Genomic DNA, 21,705 nt, shown 5'->3' on the forward strand with positions numbered 1-21,705 from the left:
GGGACCCCCCCCGGTTTAGGAGGAGGAGACACTAGCGCACCCTAATGGCTGCCCCTGTTTCAGTTTTTGTTCATTCTCTGTGACTAATGTGTCGTATGTTTCTGTTGTCGATGTTCTGTTCTGCATTTTTCTCTGATCGTGATTCTGTTAGGAGGATCCCCCCCTCCCCTCTTAACATACACGTTGTGTGTATTTAACCAACAGTTTTTTGTTTTTGTGCATTGCATCTCATCTCCTGTTCCCTTTTGTGTCCAGGCTTCTTGTTGAGTGTGTGTACGTGCGTGTGTGTGTCGATGTTGTGCAGCTGCAGCCCAAGGTCTCTGATCACGTCCCTGCCGCACATCATCTCTTTAATCTTATATGTTTTTCTTAATCCCTTTTGAATTGTGTTCTGCTTTGTTCTCTCCCCCCCCCCCTTTGTTCTTTCCCATGTGTCTCATTAAATACCTGTCTTGACTGTTTGATTTTTGTTGTTTTGTCTCTCTCTCTCTCTCTCTCTCTCTCTCTCTCTCTCTCTCTCTCTCTCTCTCTCTCTCTCTCTCTCTCTCTCTCTCTCTCTCTCTCTCTCTCTCTCTCTCTCTCTCTCTCTCTCTCTCTCCCCCTCTCTCTCTCTCTCCACCCCCCCCCCCCCCTGTTTGTCCCGCGTGTCTCCTGGTGCGAAAAAAAACTAAAAGCCGTAGCCGCGGAGGCCGCCCACGCGTCCCCCCGGCAGGACGCAGTGAGAGTGTGGCTGGACAGCATCTCGGGAGGTAGTGCAGACCTGCAGTAATAAAAGAGACCTCACGTGATCTGCTCTCTGGGGGGGGAGTCTCGCACACTTCATAGACCCTGTCCACCTTCCCCACACCACATGCTGGTGTCTGTTCTATCACCCCTGGCGCATGCATTAAAAAAAACAACCCACGCGGGACCAGTTGGATTCACCAGCATGCATGGCCCCGGCTGTCCCACTGGAGAGCTGACTCTGCTGGGTGGGGGGGGGGTCAGAGCCCCGCCTCCCACCTCACTCGTTTCTCTCCCTTCTCCACACCGCTGCTCACCCTGCCTTTACCCCCCACACCGCCCCAGTCCCTCTATGGGACGGCACTGTCGCACCGACCGGTCCGGTCCTGGTTGGAGTTTGAAGTTCTATTATTGGACTGTTAAACTTTAATATGTGAGCTCTCCTCATTCAGTTGGACACGTTTGCCAAAGTGCAGCTGTTAACTAAGAACAATGAAGATTATATTGCTCAATGGTTAAAAGTGTAAAGTTTGTTATAAATAACAGAGTGGCTATTTCTACACCTTCACTCCACGCTTGGGTGACTTGCACAACAATCCACATGGATGGTTATTGTTATGCCTGAATCAAATGACAAAATTGGCCCGAAGTTTGTGTGTGCGTGTACGTGCCTGCGGCTGTGTGTGCGCGTGCGGGTGCGCGTGCAATCACATGAGGCCTTTTTTCTCATTTGTCTTTTTATATCTCTCCAAGAATATTGTATCAGCTGCTTGTTTCCTGACTAACGTTTCCTGACTAACGTTAACAATTAACACCTTTTGACTGTGCCCTTGGCTGTTGTACCCTTTTTCGTACAGAAACTGAGAGCTGCATGTCTCTATTCACTAATATTGTTCTATGCTTACCTTTTTTTATTTGTCACTTTTTGGATGAATCATTGTTCCTACAGGTCTTTGAATGACACCAGGCGACACTACTCCCTACTCCACCCTATTCCGATTGGTTTATCCCCTCCAATAGCATCGCTAAATTAAAGATGGTGTATCTAATACTAATAGCTTAGCTTTCTTTCAATGTCCCTCACAATAACTAAATTACATCATTACAGCAACAATAACTAACGTCCTATTGAAAGAACAACACTGAAAGCCTTTGTGTTTGTTTGCACAAAATGAAAGCTGCCTCTGGAGAGAATGATTTGTAAATGCACATGGTATTAAGAATACAAAGTGACAGAGGTGTGTGTGTGTGTGTGTGTGTGTGTCTGTGGATGTGGATGTGTGTTAATGCCTAAAGCAAGAAATCCCATCAAATTTGTCAATAGTGTTTGGCATCCATGTGATATTTGATGTCCGTCAGGATTAGTTCCTTTATTCATCTTTTGAACAAAGAATATAAATAAATATTTTTATTTCAACCTCCCTCGGATAAAAATAAAGTTTGTCCCTGGGATTGAAAGTCCTCCTCATCCCTCTGGTAGCACTTTTACTTCCTCACTATATTGTTGTTTTTTTAAAGCTTCTTAGTCACTCTCCCTCACAGACTGATCTTTGTCGTCCTGTTTATATTCGCCCCATGGCAACAGGCCTTCTCAAAAGGTTCATTTTGGGGGAGGTTGTCACGCTGAAGAAAGCGCCTGTCCCGGCCGCCTTTGTATTGAACGTGGAGACAGCATGATGTGGGGTTCACTCCTTCTAATCTCTGTCACACCAGAGCCCTGCGAGGATCTGGAGCCGGAGCAAGAGGCCTACGCTCCTGATTTAGAGCCTGGCACACAGATGGATCAGGGTAGGCAATAATTGAATTTGGTTTCACCAATCGCAGCCATCGAATTGGTTTACTGGGGGTACTATATAACTTTTACACTCAAGGAACGTCCCTTCCCCCCCCCCCCCCCCCCGGATCGAAAGCAATCAAGCATTTCTTCCTGACGTTGTGTTCTCAGATGACATCCCCTCGGATGCAGAGGCGGAGGCTCGCCTGCACCCATCGGAACACGTTCAGTCACTTCCTGCTGAGGACAGGAAGTCTAGGTTCCTGGGAAATGTGTCCAGCGTTGGTGAGTGTCTCCGGGGTGGGAGGAATGTCTGCATTGTTTTGAGTTTGTATTCCTTGTACATCTCCAGTAGAGCGCCTGGTGTTTGGTCACGGGTTGAATAACTTTGTGGTATGTTTGCAGAAGTATCCAGTATCGGTCCTTTCCAGAAAGAAGATATCATTGTTTCTCCCAGCAAGCCATCTGCAGAGCCTGAGATACAGGTAAGGAATATCATATTAAGGTCTATGCGATTCTATGCGATTTCTCCAGGGAAAAGTATCTTTTTCATCCTCACCTTATTTGTCTTCCAGATAAAGCCCCCGTCTCCTCGCTCCTCGGTGGAGTCTCCCAGCTCGCCCTTTTCCCCGGCACCCTTCGTACCGGAGACGGCCCTGCCCGAGAGCGCCCCCCCGTCGCCCTTACCCGGGAGCCCGCGGGGCTGTTCGCCGTCTCCCGCCGTTTCTCCCGGTCCCACTCCCGGTCCCACTCCCGGTCCCACTCCCGGTCCCACTCCCGGTCCCACTCCCGGTCTCACTCCCGGTCCCACTCCCGCTCTCACTCCCGCTCCATCTCCGGGCCTTCCGGCATCCCCCGCCGTATCTCCCGCCCCGTCGCCCACCACCTTCGCCTTCACGCCCCCGATCCGGTCGCAGCCCGTCCCCCTGCCGGCGTCGTCCGGCGCCTCCGTGTCTCCGGTGTATCCCGACCGCTCCATCTGCCCGCTCACCGGCAACCCCCTCTCCCCCATCTGCGCCCCGTCGCTACCCTGCCGAGAAGCGGCCTCGCCCAAAGCCTCCCGGTCCCCGGTCCGGACGCAGCCGGTCCCCGCGCTCAGCTCCACGCCGCGGCCCAACGCGGCGGACCCGGAGCAGCCCCCGGACGCCCCCTCGGAGGACACCCCCTCCAAGAAGGCCGACATCATCGAGGAGTTCTGGCTCAAGAGCGCCGAGATCCGGAAGAGCCTGGGCCTCACGCCGCTGGACCGCAGCAGCAGGATCCTGGAGAAGAGCCCCGACACGTCCTCCTCCAGCTCCAGCCTCGCCCCCTCGCCCCCGGCCCCCTCCGCCTCCACCACCACCACCCCGAAGCCGCTCCGCCCCCCGTCTCTGTCGGCGGAGCCCAAGCGGCCCGTCATCCGCCGGCTCAACATCACCCTGGAGGGTCAGGTGATCACCCCCATCGCCGCGCCCCCCTCCTCCGCGGGCGCGCTCCAGGGCAACGGCTCTGATAAGAAAGCGCTGAGCAGCAGCGGCGGCGTCGGCTCCGGCCCGGGGCTCCAACGGAGCGCGGCCCCCCGGAGCCGGGCGACGCACAGCGAGAGCTCCAACGCCTCGGACTCCACCATGATGACCCCGCCGTCAAGCCCGCCCCCGCCGGTGCCCGCCAACCAGTCCCCGGCCGTGCTCCGCCCCCAGAGGCACCAGGTGGCCTGGACCAACGGCAAGGAGAAGCCAGGGGTCACGCTGGCCAACGGCCCGTCCGCCGCCAAACCAAAGACCCCCGTGTCGCCCCCCAGAGTCAAAAGCCCGGTCTCGCCTCCCAGGGCCAAAACCCCCGTTTCGCCTCAGAGAGCGAAAACGCCGGTACCCACGCCGCGCACCCAGCTCAGCCCCGTTGTGACGGGGCCCAAGCCTGCTCTCCGAACCCCCACCTCGCCGATCAAGGCCCCCAAGGTGGAGGAGAAGGAGAAGGAGGAGGAGGTGGTGGTGGTGGTCATGAGGGAGAAAAAGAGGCCCCGGCGGGAGGAAGCCCGCAAGTCGTTTGTGGAGACGGTGGCGGAGATCCCGTTCGCCGACGACGTGGACGAGAACTTTGACGAGCGCACCCCGGAGACCAGCCTGAACAAGTACTACACCCCGCCCACCAGCCTCAGGCCCCCCCTGCACCTGGCCCTGGCCATGGAGAACGGCAAGCCCAACATCCCCGGGCACCCGAGGGCCACCCAGTTCTCCCCGGAGGCCAAGGAGATCGCCGAGGAGCGGATGAGGGCCCGGGAGAAGTCCATCAAGAGCCAGGCCCTGAAGGACGCCATGAGCAAGCAGCTGACCAAGATGAAGGAGTCGGACGCGGTCAAGAGTGCGGCGTCCAAGGTGGCCTGGACCGTCGCCGCCGCCGACAGCGGCGGGAAGGGCAGGAAGCCGGCCGTCTCGCCCAACACGTCGGCCGTCAAGGCCCTGGAGTCGAAGAAGGCGGAGACGCTGCCGGAGCGCTTCTTCGGCGGCAACAAGAGCCTGGACGGCTCGGTGGCCTCGTCCGAGGGCTCCTCGGGGGGCAAGAGCAAGAAGCGCAGCTCCCTGTTCTCGCCGAGGAAGAGCAAGAAGGAGAAGAAGGCCAAGAACGAGGGCGGCAGGCCCTCGGGCGAGGGCGAGACGCCGCCCAAACACAAGTCCCTGTGGAAGGCCGTGTTCTCGGGCTACAAGAAGGACAAAAAGAAGAGGCAGCAGAGCGAGGAGAAGTCGTGTCCCAGCACGCCGTCCTCGAGCTCCACCGCGCAGGACTCGGGGAAGAAGGGCAGGTCGTCGCCCGACGGGAAGTCGTCAGGTACGGTCGGCGGCCGAGGTCGTCCGGGCCCGTCTTTTATTGGTTCTTTTTATGGCTCCCTTTGTGGTCTCGTCGACCGCTTACGGCTCCTCTACGGCTCCCCTTCCGCTCTCATTAAGTCTGTTTGGGGATTCCTTGTGGAGGAAGTCGAAACGCTTCCCCGCTGAAAAGCCACTTGCCGCTTTGTCGTTTATTACAGAGCTAAAGTCGCGCCGTAACCTGAGCTTCTCCGAGGAGTCAGACCTGTCCTGCGACGACGTTCTGGAAAGATCCTCCCAGAAGTCCAAGGCAGACGTGAGTAGCGGCCAAAGACGCTGTTACACGGCTGCCATTTTCCACTCACTTGTTATGTTTGACTTTGATCGTTTCCATCAAATCATCCGTTTGTGTTTATTTGTTTATCTATATTTTATTTTTATTTGTACCCCACTTTGCGACGCACCACTTGACAGCGGCACGAGGACATCTTCGACTTAGTGTCAGGCATTCAGCAGGAGGCTCTGAGAGAGGAGAAACTTGGGAAGGAAAGGAGGAGAGTGTTGAAGGAGAGGATGAGGGCAAAGGAAAGGAAAAAGGAGAAAGCTAAAGCATGTGACAGAGAAGCTGATCGGGAAAGAGAGATCGGAGCTGATGAGGTATTGCGCAGCAGGGAGACAAATGCTTTTGAATTTCATTTAGAACGAGCTGAGATTTGAAAACAAAGGTGGACCAGCAACACATTCTTTGGTACGCAGTGTTTCAATCAGACATTCCCATTGTCCTCAATGATTGGACACGGATAGTTATTATGTTCACGTACATATTTTTATAGTGTACAGTCCACCCCCACTCACCCACCCCAAAATAATTCATAAGACCCATTAGTATTCTAAAAGGTCCACTGCAATAAAATATATATTTATACCTTAGTCTGGCAGCAAAACCCCCTACGGTATATTTTGGTATGGGAATGATTTGTTTGTTTGCAGAGAAATCGGTGACTATTCCAAATTAATGTCACTGACTCGACATGGATTAATTTATTGTAAGATTGGATGAAATTCAAAAGTGTACTCTCCTGTGCTGCTTGCTGTTTGTTTATACGTGTGTAGAACGATACATTGGGTTCAGGGCCAGGGGCTTGCATTTATTATCCAACTAAATATTCTTTACAACCAACCATAAAATCCTCCCCTCCCCCATCACTATTTTTATTTTATTTATCTGCAAAATGCGGAACGAATCATAGTTGACAGGATGTTCCCGCAGTCGGCTGCAAACGATGACTGTGCCATAATGCATCTGTAGCCATAATGTATTTCTACTGCTTCTAATATCCACCTCTAAAACTTTAGCATGCCTGCCTGGCCCTGTGAGATCCCACTGCGCAACGACAGGATCTGTGTCGTTAATCTTGTAGCTTCGGTCGTCCTTACTTCAGTGTTTGTTAGACTAGCACTCCTCAACCTGTGTTAGTGGTTTTCGTTTTAGCACAGATAACCCAGTAGCAAATACTTGCCAAATTGCTCTTTGGTAAAGTCGATTCTTTGAATTAACCCTCCAGTGTTGTAATTGTGTTGTATTAATCTGTTTTAATGGTTGCACAATCATAACTGCACATTGTTGTGTGTTGGTGTGGGACATTAACCTAGCCCTGTTTGATTTCACCAATAATTGAATGCATATAGTTTATTTTAATTCATTTTTTATTTATTTAACATAATCATTCACCCATTCAATTTAATTCCATCTGTATCATGTTTGTTTTTCCTCCCCCTCCTCCTCCCAAGTCTGTTTATGTCCCCCATGCACTGGCCTTCAAGAGATCGTATGCTACAAAGGTAGTGTTTGAATACATTCCAATGCTCCATCATCCTTGCCATCCTCTTTTTTTCCTACCCCCCGCCCCCCCCTCCCTCTGTGCATGCATCAGTGCACCACCCCCACCACAATCAATGTTTATTGACATGTGTTTAACTTGCCGTACCACGACACTAACCGGCCCTTTTGGATGCAAGGGTTAGTGGGCTGCCAAAGCGCGAGCCACCATCCCTCTCTCTCTCCCAACAACTCCTCCCCTTTTTAACATACTGGTGTTGTGCCCTGTTAACAACGCCTCGCCAACCTGCAGCACTACTCACCTCACCTTGTTACCACGGTGATGTCCCTGCACTGTCCATCATGACAGGGCTCTCTCTCTCTCGCTCTCGCTCTCGCTCCCTACCTCTCTCTCTCTCTCTACATCTCTACCTCTCTCTCTCTCTACATCTCTCTCTACATCTCTCTCTCTACATCTCTCTCTCTCTACATCTCTCTCTCTCTACATCTCTACATCTCTCTCTACATCTCTCTCTCTACATCTCTCTCTACATCTCTCTCTACATCTCTCTCTACATCTCTCTCTCTACATCTCTACATCTCTCTCTACATCTCTCTCTCTACATCTCTCTCTACATCTCTCTCTACATCTCTCTCTACATCTCTCTCTACATCTCTCTCTACATCTCTCTCTCTACATCTCTCTCTACATCTCTCTCTACATCTCTCTCTACATCTCTCTCTCTACATCTCTCTACCTCTCTCTACATCTCTCTCTCTACATCTCTCTCTCTACATCTCTCTCTCTACATCTCTCTCTCTACATCTCTCTCTACATCTCTCTCTACATCTCTCTCTCTACATCTCTCTCTCTACATCTCTCTCTCTACCTCTCTCTACCTCTCTACCTCTCTCTACATCTCTCTACCTCTCTCTACCTCTCTACCTCTCTCTACCTCTCTCTACCTCTCTCTACCTCTCTCTACCTCTCTCTACCTCTCTCTACCTCTCTCTACCTCTCTCTACCTCTCTCTTCATCTCTCTACATCTCTCTCTATCTATCTCTACCTCTCTCTGGTCAACTGTTAACACATCAAAGCTTCTCTCAACACAGTTTTCCTACTTACCTACCGCAGAGCAGCGAATGGAAGAACTCAGAACTGATACACTCTACCGCTATCGGCGCTCTATTCTCTCCTCTTTTTTTTCCCGCTGGTGTCGCTCTGGCTTTAGCAGAGGAAATGAAATGTCCAGGGAGTTGAGCTTATTTCCTGTAGACCGTATTCTTGTATCATCTAAAGCAAAGCTCCAATAACTCTGTAAAAGCAAAAAGTGTTTTTCTGTACCCGGTGTCATCGAGACCCTCACCCCCCCCCCCAACGACGTTGCGGTGTGATCTAGAACAGCACCTCATAGAACGGAGCGTCGCCGTGGAGACGGGCGTGCATAACGAGCACTCCGAGAAGTGGGTGGGTGGGGGGGGGGGGCGAGACCACCCTGACTCACCCCTTCTCTGTGTTGATGACAGAAAACGTACACGGAGGAGGAGCTTAACGCCAAGCTCACCCGGCGGGTGCAGAAGGCGGCGCGGCGGCAGGCCAAGCAGGAGGAGCTCAAGAGGCTGCACCGGGCGCAGGTAAAGCCCACCTTAGAGGGAGGGGAGACGTCCGAATACAGCCCGCTCTCTCACCAATGGTGGACGGGGCGTTTCTGCTGTCTTTCGTTTCGTATTTGTTTCAACCCACCGTGTTTTTAGAGGGTGGGATCTGTGAGTGTGTGATTGGCTCACACGATCTCGGTCATTAATGGTACACTTTTACCGTTAGTCTGGACGATAGTTATTCTAAAAAAGTGTCTGTTGAGGTCGCACTTAAATACTGTGTGAACTGAGCACTGTAGCAAGACTTTAATTTAAATCACCTTCTAAAAGCTCAATTTCTCACCTCACTCGCCTAAAACTGGAAACACGCTGGATCCAAGATTAAAATACACCTGATTAGCCCAGGGTTGACCCCCTCCCCCCCTGGCACGCATAATTACGATAGACTCGCAGCAAATCAATTAAAGTAAATGCCCGCTGTGTGTACACTGAGGCAGCTGATCCTCATTTATTCACCCCAGTGTCCAACCGCTTTGACTCAAAAGCCGTGACATTGATCGCAAAGTGTTGGCCGATCGAAGGTTTACTTTAAAGTAGAAGTACGCCGCAAAGGTAATCTTTGTGGTGAAGCGAAGAGAGCACTAAAAAACGTGATTTCAACAAGTTAAAAGTTAAAGGGACGCGCTGGAATGAACCCCTGTGCGGAGCCCAGCGTCACTCAAGCGAGAGCGAGAGCGAGAGAGCGCCGTCTTCATTTGGCTTGTAATGTCTAATGTTCTTAGCTGCTCCCTGGGATTGATTCTCATCGCCTTCCCTCTTCCCCCCCCCCCCCCGTCAGATCATCCAGAGACAGCTGGAGCAGGTGGAGGAGAAGCAGAGGCAGCTGGAGGAGAGGGGGGTGGCCGTAGAGAAGGCCCTGCGAGGGGAAGCAGGTAATGGGGGGGGGGGGGGGGGGCTGTCACTCAAAACCTTCCAGCCATTCTCATTTGGTGTTTTACTCGGTGTGACCCGGGAGATAGACCTGTGATAATGGTAGCGCCTTGATCCGTCTCGGTACGGACTGAGTCAACACATCAAAGCTCTACAGATGGAGTTAACGACGCCAGTACCACCTCGGTCTGATCCGTAGTCGCTGAGGCCTGGGCTCTAAGTAGCGGGATAGTGATGCATTCTGTGACAGTGGGTGGGAACAAATATAGTATTCCTTCTATCCTCTTTAAACTTTGATATATACTGATACAAACAAAAGCTCATTCCTGGTTTCAGGCTCAGTTAAGCTTAAATTGGAGAGCGTTAAATACACGACTGCGTATAGTCACAGCGAGGATCCTGCAGAGGATGTTTTATTAAGTTAAAGGAGGTAAATGCTGTTTTCCTTCCTCTGGCGGCTGGTGATTGGGTGAGGGAAAGCCAGCCACTCTCACTACCATTAAAATGCTTAACAACACAACTGTGAAGAGAACGGCGAAAAACTTTATTAAGTTGACCAGCACTGAAACGTGAGTGAGCCATCGGGAGTGACAAGCTGTCTGACCTTTTTGCGCTTAAAGTAATTCTGATTGAGAACGGCATATTCCTTTCGACAGGGCTTTTCAATCCTTTTTCTCTATCATCTCCAACAAGCCTTTGAGGTGCATGCCGTACGTTACAAATGCACATAATAATGAACATATCAAATAGTGCGTTTTTCTTCTTTGCATACATTCATCAAAGATTGGCCTTTCCGTCTATTGCTAAATAAGTGATATAGATTTTGCACATGAATTGCATTTTTTAAACGGGCTGTTTAAAGATCCTAACCTTTTGTTTCTACTACTGTATTCTTCCAAAGGGTTGTATAAAGGTACTTGTACAATACCCAAACAGCACAAACGAAGATCAGGTATTAGCTTTACTTCGAGTTCACTCTTTATTTTTTTTATTACTATATATTTTTTGAACACCATTTTTAACACCGCCACACGTCATCCCGTCATCCGTGGTGACACCATGCACCACCAGAACCCTCCATCGTTCAATACCCCAATCCGGTTCTGTCCCTCCATACCGTCCGTCCTCTGCCTGCCCCGACCGCATGCCACCAGGGGGGAGGGGGGGAGGGAATGGGGTCTCCGACATAGATTTGTGTGTGTGTGCTCATTCTGGATGTGGGTTTATTGACCTGTTATTGTGTTGTTGTTCTGTGTTGTTTCATTTACCTCCCAATTAAGGGGGTTTCTGTTCTCTAAATGGAGACGAGAATCGGGCTCCTCCATCTTAACATTCCACATCCCTTGGGGGGTGAATGTAGCTTTAGTTTGAACGGGATTGGAGAAACACACACCCACACACACACCCACGCAATTATGGAAGAAGTATTTTATGTAGTCTTTCTATTTCTATTTCTGCAGCTTCTTATTCCTAGGTTGATATAGGAAACATTGCGACCAATCCTTGATACTGAACATGCTGCAGTTTCTCACACACACACACACACACACACACACACACACACACACACACACACACACACACACACACACACACACACACACACACACACACACACACACACACACACACACACACACACACACACACACACACACACATTCTCCACCTGTTCCAAAGGTAATTTGAAAAATGTGCTTCAATTACTCATAACACAGCAATACAAGACCAGCAAATGGCAATACAGCAAATCTATGCAGCAGTGTGATGGCATTCTGGGAAATGCCATGTACCACAGAATGTTATCTGTACTTTGTGTACTGTCGTGTCTATCGACAGCATATGTTGTGTGTGTGGTTGCGGTGTGTACATGTGCGTGCGTGTGTACATCTCCGTATGCAAAAGACATGCATGACCTGCTGATGTTGACTGCTCCGTGGCTGCGTGTGGAATAACTCTATATATATCCCTGTCGTTATAGACTATTGGGGAGATTCTAATTACAGTGAAATCCTGGACTTGCATCTGGGCGGTATGTATTTCAAATCTGTCGCTTTCAAATCACTAACCTAATGGCTAACCCAACCTGTCCTTCACCCCCCTGAACTCCCTTTGAGCTTTGTACCCCCCCACAACCCCACCCACCCCCTTCCTTTCACCTCCTCCTCTTCCCCTGTTGGCTGGGTGACTGGCTGGTTGGCTGGCTGGCTGGTTTTTACGACGCCTCATGATCAGACGTGGACCACCGTCTCATGAGGTGTTCTCCACTGCTCTATCCAATCTGACGGGTTCCTCTTTGTAATCATGTTTTCCCCCCACGCGTTTCACATGTGCGCATTTGTTACAAAATGCAATTTGCCACGAGCAGAGCTCCACGCCAAAACGTAATTATCATCAAGGTCACACAGGCACCCAAAAGCACAAAGCCATCCCTTTCACATGATAGTGCAAGTGCAAGCCTCTCCTACCTGGCACCCCCACTGCTAACCCGCGTCCCTGGGCCCTCACCCCGTCCTCCCGCCACCCCTTCTCCAAGACCCTCCTGCTGTAGGACTGCTTTGTAGTTCTTTCCTCCTTCTTGTAGTCCCCCCTCCCTAACTCTCTGCATACCGGCTCAGTTGCGTAACCACCCCCCCCCCCCCAGTGTGTTGTGTTAGCTAACAAGAGGGGTTCTAACCGGCCCCCGGGTGTCGGTTTACCAACCTTGAGCTTGGGTTGAAAATAGCCAGCGCTAACACAATGGGACGTGTGTTTGTGTTCCACAACGGGACACTGTGTGGTGTGGTGTGTTGTTCTGTGTGTTGTGTCCTGTTGTTGTTTTGTGTGTGTGTGTGTGTGTGTGTGTGCGTGTGTGCCTTGCCTCTGTGCAGTTCTATGGAGGTCTGACTGGGCCACTTCAAAGCAGCATGCCTTTTATGCCGTGTACCTTGTGCCGAGGAGTCACACTGTTTCCTATCACCCAAAGTGTGTGTGGGGGGTGGCACTAGGCATTTGCGTAACGTAATGGTTCATTTCTTTAAGCCCCGTCTTTGGGCTGCAGGGGAGTTGAAGCTCTTCAGAAGGAGTGATGGAGCGTGTGTCTTCTCCCGGTGTGTTCATAGAGACGGGGGGGAGGGGGGGGTCTGTTGTGTACTCTCGTTTCCGCAGTGCATTTTGTCAGACAGGTGTTTGCGTGTGAGTTTTGTTTGAGGATCCGTTTGTGCAGAAAGAAAAATCCAACGATCTTCATCTCCATATGAAATGGGATTTTTGCATAATTCTGTACTTTTAACCGAATGACAAAAGATACACACTGCTATGCACACATCCAATCATGGTAATCATGGCAGACTTCAGACCCCTGAGTGATTTACTCACTCCGGGGTCTGTTTTGTTGTTGTGTGTGTGTGTGTGTGTGTGAGTGTGTGTGTGTGTGTGTGTGTGCGTGTGCGTGGCCCATGGTAAGTATAACCAAACACTGACTACTCGACGCGTTCACGGTAACTTGCATTGCATCTCGGTCTATTCTCAAAGTGTGCAATCATCAGAGTCAGCCCCAGGAAGGAGGTGGAACGCTGCCTGCCTTGGACACCCTATTCCACCGCTGTAATGTAGAAAGGCTCCCATTTAAAGCACTCTCCCTCAAGTCTTCACGTACAACTTTGGTGTGTTAAGTCCTGCAACGGGAGCCAGGTGCCGAGTGATGCTTTAGCTCTCTTTCTAACTCACTCACTCACTCACATGTCCCTCAGAACTTGGTCAGCCATTTGAGGACACCACCATCACAGTACAACACACAAACCCCTATTTATTTCTCTACCTGAAACATAGCAAAGGACATATTATTTTCTACAAGATGGTTATTGAGTTTGATTTATTTGCATATATAAGTATGACTTTTATAGTTAAGAGATGTAGTCAATCAGATGTAATCATGATTCAGTATCTGTGGAAAAATGAGAACATTTGCAGTGAAACACATTTTCGTTTGCGATCTATAAATACGAAATATTGAACAAACAAGTGCATTCATTTACTTCATTTTTAAACTCCTCACGGCTACTCCCACACACATAGACACAGACACACAGAGACACACATGAACACAAACAAATACACTTGATCTCCCCTCCACTCCAAGGTTTTTCCTGCCATGTGATCTCTTCCTTTTGCTTATGATTTTCTTTCCTCTCCTCAATGTACTCACCCCCACGTCCAACCTGCTTCTCTGTCAGCGGACACTCCTCTCACCTTCTTCATCTTCCTTGATAAACATCTCATACTTTTCCTTTGTTCCCCCTCCCTCCATTCCCTCTTCCCTCCTCATCCACATTCATCTGTCTGTTTGTCTGTCTCTCACTCTGTCTGTGTTTCTCTTTATCTACCTCTCTCTCCTTCACTCCCTATCCCCTCTGCTCTCTTTGTTTCTCTCTCTCTGTCTGTATCTCTCTTCTTCACTCCCTATCCCCTCTGCTCTCTTTGTTTCTCTCTCTCTGTCTGTATCTCTCTCCTTCACTCCCTATCCCCTCTGCTCTCTTTGTTTCTCTCTCTCTGTCTGTATCTCTCTCCTTCACTCCCTATCCCCTCTGCTCTCTTTGTTTCTCTCTCTCTGTCTGTATCTCTCTCCTTCACTCCCTATCCCCTCTGCTCTCTTTGTTTCTCTCTCTCTGTCTGTATCTCTCTTCTTCACTCCCTATCCCCTCTGCTAACTTTGTTTCTCTCTGTCTTTCTCTATCTCTCTCCCGCTCTCTTCACTCCCTATCCCCATTGCTCTGTCTGTCTGTCTGTCTGTCTGTCTGTCTGTCTGTCTGTCTGTCTGTCTGTCTCTCACTCTGTCTGTCTGTCACTATCTCTCCTTCACTCCCTATCCCCTCTGCTCTCTTTGTTTCTCTCTGTCTGTCTCTATCTCTCTCCCTCTTTCTCTTCACTCCCTATCCCCATTGCTCTCCATCTGTCGGTCTGTCTGTCACTATCTCTCTCCCTCTCTCTCCTTCACTCCATATCCCCACTGCTCTCTCTCTCTTTGTCTGTCTGTCACTATCTCTCTCCCTCTCTCTCCTTCACTTACTATCCCCACTGCTCTCTCTCTCTCTCTGTCTGTCTGTCACTATCTCTCTCCCTCTCTCTCCTTCACTTACTATCCCCACTGCTCTCCCTCTCCACTCCTTCACCCTCCTTCTGTTGCTCTCGCCCTCTCTCTGCCTCTGTGTGTGTGTGTGTGTGTGTGTGTGTGTGTGTGTGTGTGTGTGTGTGTGTGTGTGTGTGTGTGTGTGTGTGTGTGTGTGTCTCCATGTCCATGGCCCATCTCCCTCCTTTGTTATCGTGTTGAAGTTGAATCTTCCCCGGTGCGGACCTACCGCCGAAGAACCCTCTCCCTGTGCTCCTGCTGGTCCCCCGAAGGTAACGTAACCCTGTGGTGGGTTACCATGACAACCGCCACAAGGATCGGCAGAAGCCAACCCCCCGGCCTCTCTCCATTTCGTTTGTAACCAGCAAGTCCATAACCACCCCAACCGCCCTGTCCCGTCCCTTCCTCACCCTGCCTATGATTTGTCTTTGCGTGTGAACAGGCTCAGTAGATATTTCCTCTTATCATGAAGACACACAGCCCTTTAAAGGGGCCTTCAGTTTATCACTGACGGCACCGTGGATCCTAGCTAGCAGTGCAGACTCCCAGACAAGCCTATTTTACTTTGAGAAAGTAGGTTATGCCTCCCATACATTTTTGATGATATTTTTGGGGTTAGTGGAATTCACATCACTTCATTCAATCATATTTATTTTAAATGTGTCCCGGAAAATCATGGATAATTGATGTATTCTCTATTAAACATTATATTTGGCATGCATGGATGGCACTGTCGTATCATAACAAAATATCACTTGAAACGGCTTGGAAGGAGATGGGATGTTAGTGAGAAGGTGGAGACGTGACCGGTCCTCAGTTTACTCTGAGTAGCAGCCGTAGATTAAAGGGGAAGCTGCCGGTACACTTGCCTGCAGTGTGTGTTTTTGGTTTGTGTGGTTTTCACAACAGCATGTAATCAGTTTGCTGTTCAGCTAACGGGAAATATATTTATTTTAGGTTGATACCTTATCAACCTTTCAGTTGTTGTGTTCACCTGAGCTTGTGGGACTAACCTGAGGATTAAATAATAATAGAAAACTGTCTGAGCATGGATTGGATTGGGTTGGCCTCTGGGTGTTGTTTGCCCTTCAAGCAAGAAACTTGCTTCAGTCTGAAAACTAGTTTTAAATATTCAAGGTCCAAAAGAGGGTAACTCAACGTATTTATTTAGTACTTCATCTGGTTCTGCTGTCCATCACTGTGTGTGTGTGTGTGTGTGTGTGTGTGTGTGTGTGTGTGTGTGTGTGTGTGTGTGTGTGTGTGTGTGTGTGTGTGTGTGTGTGTGTGTGTGTGTGTGTGTGTGTGTGTGTGCGCGCGCGGAGCCTTTGGGGTGAGGCTTGGCGGTGCGGAGAGAAACATGGCTCCACCTACAGCAGACACTCATGGCCCCCAGCTACTGATTCATTCATGAATCATGAGCGTGTCATGTGTTGGACTAGCCTCCGCTGGCCAGGCCATGCGTACAACGTGTGCCTGTCCCGCGCCCGGACCCATTGCGCTGTGTAGCCAAGATGGGCTGGATCCTCGTAACTCGTTCAGGACGGGAACGGAGGTCCTCAGAGCTTAGTGATTGTGTTTAGCCGTCCTGTCTTCATGCCTCATCTACACTGGACACGGCAGACTCCCAGAAGAGTTCATCGTGTGTGTGTGTGTGTGTGTGTGTGTGTGTGTGTGTGTGTGTGTGTGTGTGTGTGTGTGTGTGTGTGTGTGTGTGTGTGTGTGTGTGTGTGTGTGTGTGTGTGTGTGTGTGTGTGTGTGCGCCAGCCAAAGGCCGTGGCGCTCCATAGTCCATCAGCCACGGTACGCCAACAGCTGTCCTGTCCTCATTGGCCAGCGTGTCTAATGTGCCAGCGCGCCCGCCCCCTTGGCTAGGACATCCTGGCCCTGGCTGTTACTGCATCCCCGCCAAACCCACTTCCCCAAACCCCTCCTCCCACCCTGTGTGTGTGTGTGTGTGTGTGTGTGTGTGTGTGTGTGTGTGTGTGTGTGTTCGTCTTGCGTGTCGGGAAGGATCTGGGTAGACTGGTGGTTTGTCGCTGGTCGTTGACACGTTGGGTCTTCCCCGTCCGCAGGCATGGGAAAGAAGGACGACCCCAAGTTGATGCAGGAGTGGTTCAAACTGGTGCAGGAGAAGAACGCGCTGGTCCGCTACGAGTCGGAGCTCATGATATTGTGAGTACCGACGTTGTTCCACGGGGTTGTGATTTTGAAATGCCTTTTTGATGCGCGGAGGTATTTTTGTGCCGCCGCTTAAGACAATCAGGAGTCTGGTTTAGACGGCGTGTGATCGACGCACAACGCCGGTTCGCTGTGTCGCCCGAACACAGCCCTGAAGCACAGGTTATTATGGGACGTTAGTCACGGCCCATATAAAAATAATAATAATAATCTGCCTCTGAATCTGAATCAAAGGGACGTGATCTAAAGAGAAGCTGGTAGGCAGTACTTTGCTACATCGCACCCCGGAGGTCGTCTCTGTTCAGTTAGAATGGGCACTAAAGAGGCTGCCTACGTCTCGCCGTCTCAACCCTTACGTTTCACAGCGACGGCCGGGCTCAAAATCATAATATATTCCCATCCTCCTGGGCATTATTGCCTTTCCGCTGACTATTACATTTTCTGTACTTTTCATGCGAGTGGCAGGCCTTATCCAAGCACATCAGAGTCCCCTTCAATTATATAGCGTTGCGGAAGCTAAACGAAGCAGTCGGATGGCCGGAAATACGAACGCTGAGCGAGGCGCGTGTAGAAGAATTAGCCTAATAACTGGTCTCGCCTTGCCTTGTTTGTTCCCCCAGTGCCAGGGAGCTGGAGCTGGAAGACCGGCAGAGCAGGCTCCAGCAGGACCTGAGGGAGAGGATGGCTGTGGAAGGTAACTGCTGACTCTCCAGGGTGCTTCCTGCCTCCAATCTGGAACCTCCCCCCCCTCTATCTCCTCTCTGTGCCACTGACGTGTCTCACACACTCCTCCTAATTTTCTTTGTTTCCTTCCTTCCTGCATACTCAAACTCTGCCCTGATCCCTTTCCCTGTCCCGCAGACCACCTGAAGACGGAGCAGGAGCTGAGCCGAGAGAAGCAGATCCTCAACGAGATGCTGGAGGTGGTGGAGCAGCGCGACTCCCTGGTGGCCCTTCTGGAGGAGCAGAGGCTCCGCGAGAAGGAGGAGGATAAGGACCTGGAGTCGGTGATGCTCTCCAAGGGCTTCAACCTCAACTGGGTGTGAGGGCGGCCGCCCCCCCCCCCCCCCACACAAACACACACAGACCAAGCCGCACGGAATGTCCTTTTTGCTTTTTCTTTCTTTTTTTCCCCCTGCAAGACTGCGGTGTTTCAGCTATGGAAACCAGTCGCTCAACGCAGAGATCGACCCCTTCTCCAGTAGGACCCCACTCGTCGGCCCGTACTTGCCTTTCTCACAGGGTCTTTGGGTTGTGTGAGTGCGTGTGTGTTTTGCCAGGGCCCTACGGAGAGGACTGACGGATGAATGCAGAGTCTCCGCTACTGCCACACCCACAGCCGTGAATGTGTAGTGTTCTCCCGCTGCAGCCACGAGTGTGACGGAACGGATTCTGTTTAGTTTTTAACGTTTACGTCGGAAAAACCGGCTGCTAGAAACCGATGTTGACGTTAGTTCCGTCGGTCACTTTTTATGTTTACGTTAGTTTTTTTTTTACGCTAAACGGTAAAAAAAGAAAAATGAACGTTACCGTTTACATATTTGCCCCCCCCCCCCCCCCCTGCTCCCACCCAAAAAAGGCTTATGGGGTATCCAGATCTGGAGAGACTGATTATGGCGAGCCACAGCTTTAGTATTGCTTAAAATGTTCCTCTTTATAAGAGGAACTTTGGGAGAATTTAGAAAATAATCAAAGGGTTTTATCATCTAAAAGGGAAAAAAAGAGAGGTTGGGTCCTACTGATGTAAAGGAGTTGTACAGATTCACTGGTAGGTATATCACATTTCACAGTATATAGAGAGTTCTCGTTTATTGCTTTGCAAGGACTGCTAAAGAGATTGTTTGCGTGCTGCAGAGATGCCTCACACTCAACTCTCCCAACTGCGGGGGATCCGTTGTGATTGGCGACCCCGACGAGGGAAACTGACACTCCACTTAGGCTGCCTTTCTATCCAATCACAGGCCAGCCCCTGTGTCCTTAGGAGTTGTTTCCGAAGAGGCTCAAAGACTTTATTTTATTTCATGCTCCCTTTTCCCCTGACAATGATTTTTTAAATCCGTTTGAATGTGGCCGCATGGGCTTCACAAGCACTCGTTAGAGTGGATTGCTTTCAGCAGATATAACGTGTTTTCCTCTGTGTAACCAGAGTAACCAGACCTCAACCATTCTTAACCAGGCATACCTTGATAGGAACTGCATGTCAAGAGCAGCGAGCACAGGATCAGGACAAAGTCTGCATTTTTTGGACTTGCATTGTCTGATTACAAAATAGATTAGCAAACACAAAGGGATTTTAAGATTTTCACAAAGTAAAAAAGTCATTTTCCCCATTGCCTGGTATTTCTTGGCAGCAATCTTGATTTGGGTTACATCAAACCCAGTTTTAATCTACTAGCTCAGTGCAATAATTACACACACACAAACATCTGTGGGATTACATATCCCTACTCCATAACAGGGCATTAGTAGAGTGAAAATGGATAAGGCTTCTCCCTTGGCCGTTATGGAGGGTTCCTACTGTGTGGTTGTGTTGGTTTGGGGCAGGTTTCTGTTGTTACTGGGTAGGTCCACTGAGTCAGATGCTACCGGACATGTTGGTTCAGCCGTTGCAACAACAAAGGAATTCACCACAAACACATAAACGCTAGTGTTATTCTCGAACAAAAGGCCTTTTTAGTTCTGTCGGCATCGGACACGTTTCATGTTGGATGTCTGTGGGTTTACTTTGAGGTGCGGCAAACATTTGTACATCTCACTGGGAATACACTTTTACTTTTTTTTAAGTCAAATCTTTTTATACAAAAGGACTTCATAACCGTTTTTTTGTTTTTTTTAAGCATAGACCAGAGAACATGAGATCTACGAACAACCCATGGTTTGGGACATGTAGTTCCTTGTTCAGCGTTTGAATCCACTAGTTTTCTCACAAACTGACACAAAAGGGTCTTCACTGTTTTTCTTGCAAAGACACCTTGTGCCAGAGGCTATATTTATGACTTGAGCTGTGAAGGAAATGTTACACAATTTCAAGGCTTTTAAATGGTGTGACATGTTTGACAGATTGTGTTGATATTTATTAATGTGTGCAAGGCTGTATTATATGTTATTATATGTACAAAAAAATGGAATCCTAATTTTTAAAATGCCATGTTCACTATTGACTTGTAAATGCTTCATGTAGCTAAAGCCGCATAGGGTGTTGGATGTATGCAGAAATGGCAATAAAACAATGCAGTAATTTTGAGTCATTATACATATCACATCTTTTGTGTTCACTACAGTATGGACTCCTGTTTCTGCTCTGGCAGCAGTTGATGAGGTTTGATGGAGTAGCCAGCACAAGGCCAGCTGTTATTCTTTGGTGCCACATCTGCCACATCAAAATATATCCAATGTATTCAACTGTAAATTGAGGCGATATAGGGCACTTATATAAATCTCTATAAATAACTATTATATAAAACGATTAACTATAGAGCCACCATACTTCAAAAAAGGAAAAATTACATGTGACATGTCGCAGAACTTAACAGAAAACCCCAACAATTACTTTGTTATTGTGCAAGAACTTGTAAGCAAGCGATTAATGAATAGCCATGTGAATTTCTTAGCTTGTCTATTCATATGCATATATACAGAATTATGGAATCTTATAAATATTTACACTTCATTTCACTGAGAGAAAAACATAATTGATATGATGAACCAAGCTTTATACATATTTGATTATTCATTAATATCTTAGAGCACCACTTTACTTGAATCAATGTAACCAAAATACTGTTTGTCTGGATCAGTGCAGCAGCATCGAACAATTGGAAGTTATGGAAAAAAACATAGATAAGGGTCCAGCTTTTCTGTCTTTCCCAATGTTACAGTATCAAACACATTGGTAATGTAAAATCGGATACTCCGGCAATTTTTTTTATAATTCAGTTAGACGCCAACGCTCGGTGTTCAGACGCCAAACTTGTTTTTGTTTATTTTTGAGATGTGTAGGTGTGTAACAGTATATGATGGGAGAATCACACCCAGTCATTTGGAATGATGCATGGGGTCTTTGGGCGAAAGGTTCCATGAAGTTGTAAAATCATTTAAGATTATCCCTATTCAAGGCCCTGTCTCTTCCCCCTGGGCTGCAATGGAGGATATGTAAAGCGACATGTGGATTATGTAAAACTGTTCCATCGCTCCAAACACCAACTACAGCAAGACATAGACGGTATATGCATAGTAAAACTCCATAAAATGAATACAAATCCTCCACCGGCGACAGGAACCCCCTATTAGCGGACGGTTCTACAGAAGAAAATGTCCTTTTTCTTCTATTTCTGCTTGTCCCTGGGGGCCACTGTACTGCAGCCCCTTTCTTAACATTACATAACGGAAATCTCCTCTCATCGAGTCGACCGCTGAGGCAGGGGGGCTGTGGTCAGCGTGTCAGAACACATTTCGTGCACCGAGACACACACCCACATGGGCAGCGGCTGCGAGCGCAACGCCCGCCTGTCAGACGTTGGGGTAGGGGAGCCGAGGGGGCGGGGGGGCGCCATCACGCGCTAGCACTCCTTCCTGCCTTCAGCGCGGAGGCAGAAACAAGGCCCGTAATGTAAAGGGTGGTTAGGTTGCGGTGGGGAAGGGGGAGAGAGATGATGGAGCAGAGCTTACTGGGCCAGGTCGCGGAGCCCGTCCACCAGGCGCTGGGAGGCGTCGCCCTCCTTGGCCCCGAGAGACGCCATGAGGAACTGACGTCGTTGAACACCGTCACGTGGTCAACGGTGTGAGGCAGCG

At 49.4% G+C, this 21,705-nt stretch overlaps 1 protein-coding gene across 1 annotated transcript in view; it reads left to right on the forward strand.

Moving 5' to 3' along the window:
* Positions 1-21,303, forward strand: part of LOC130389556 (protein-methionine sulfoxide oxidase mical3a-like) — a 42,030-nt gene extending 20,727 nt beyond the window's left edge. Inside the window, exons 25-39 of the mRNA XM_056599387.1 lie at positions 675-749; positions 2,437-2,511; positions 2,669-2,782; positions 2,903-2,982; positions 3,073-5,302; positions 5,502-5,596; positions 5,755-5,937; positions 7,072-7,122; positions 8,628-8,735; positions 9,538-9,631; positions 11,611-11,661; positions 14,940-15,008; positions 16,809-16,908; positions 17,535-17,608; positions 17,776-21,303. Of these exons, the coding sequence (XP_056455362.1) occupies positions 675-749; positions 2,437-2,511; positions 2,669-2,782; positions 2,903-2,982; positions 3,073-5,302; positions 5,502-5,596; positions 5,755-5,937; positions 7,072-7,122; positions 8,628-8,735; positions 9,538-9,631; positions 11,611-11,661; positions 14,940-15,008; positions 16,809-16,908; positions 17,535-17,608; positions 17,776-17,960 (3,584 nt within the window). The 3' untranslated portion in view covers positions 17,961-21,303. The remainder of the gene's footprint in view (positions 1-674; positions 750-2,436; positions 2,512-2,668; positions 2,783-2,902; positions 2,983-3,072; positions 5,303-5,501; positions 5,597-5,754; positions 5,938-7,071; positions 7,123-8,627; positions 8,736-9,537; positions 9,632-11,610; positions 11,662-14,939; positions 15,009-16,808; positions 16,909-17,534; positions 17,609-17,775) is intronic.
* Positions 21,304-21,705: the final 402 nt, after the last annotated feature.

This window comes from Gadus chalcogrammus, chromosome 9 (genome assembly GCF_026213295.1).
Source record: "Gadus chalcogrammus isolate NIFS_2021 chromosome 9, NIFS_Gcha_1.0, whole genome shotgun sequence".
In the NCBI taxonomy this organism is placed as follows: Eukaryota; Metazoa; Chordata; class Actinopteri; order Gadiformes; family Gadidae; genus Gadus; species Gadus chalcogrammus.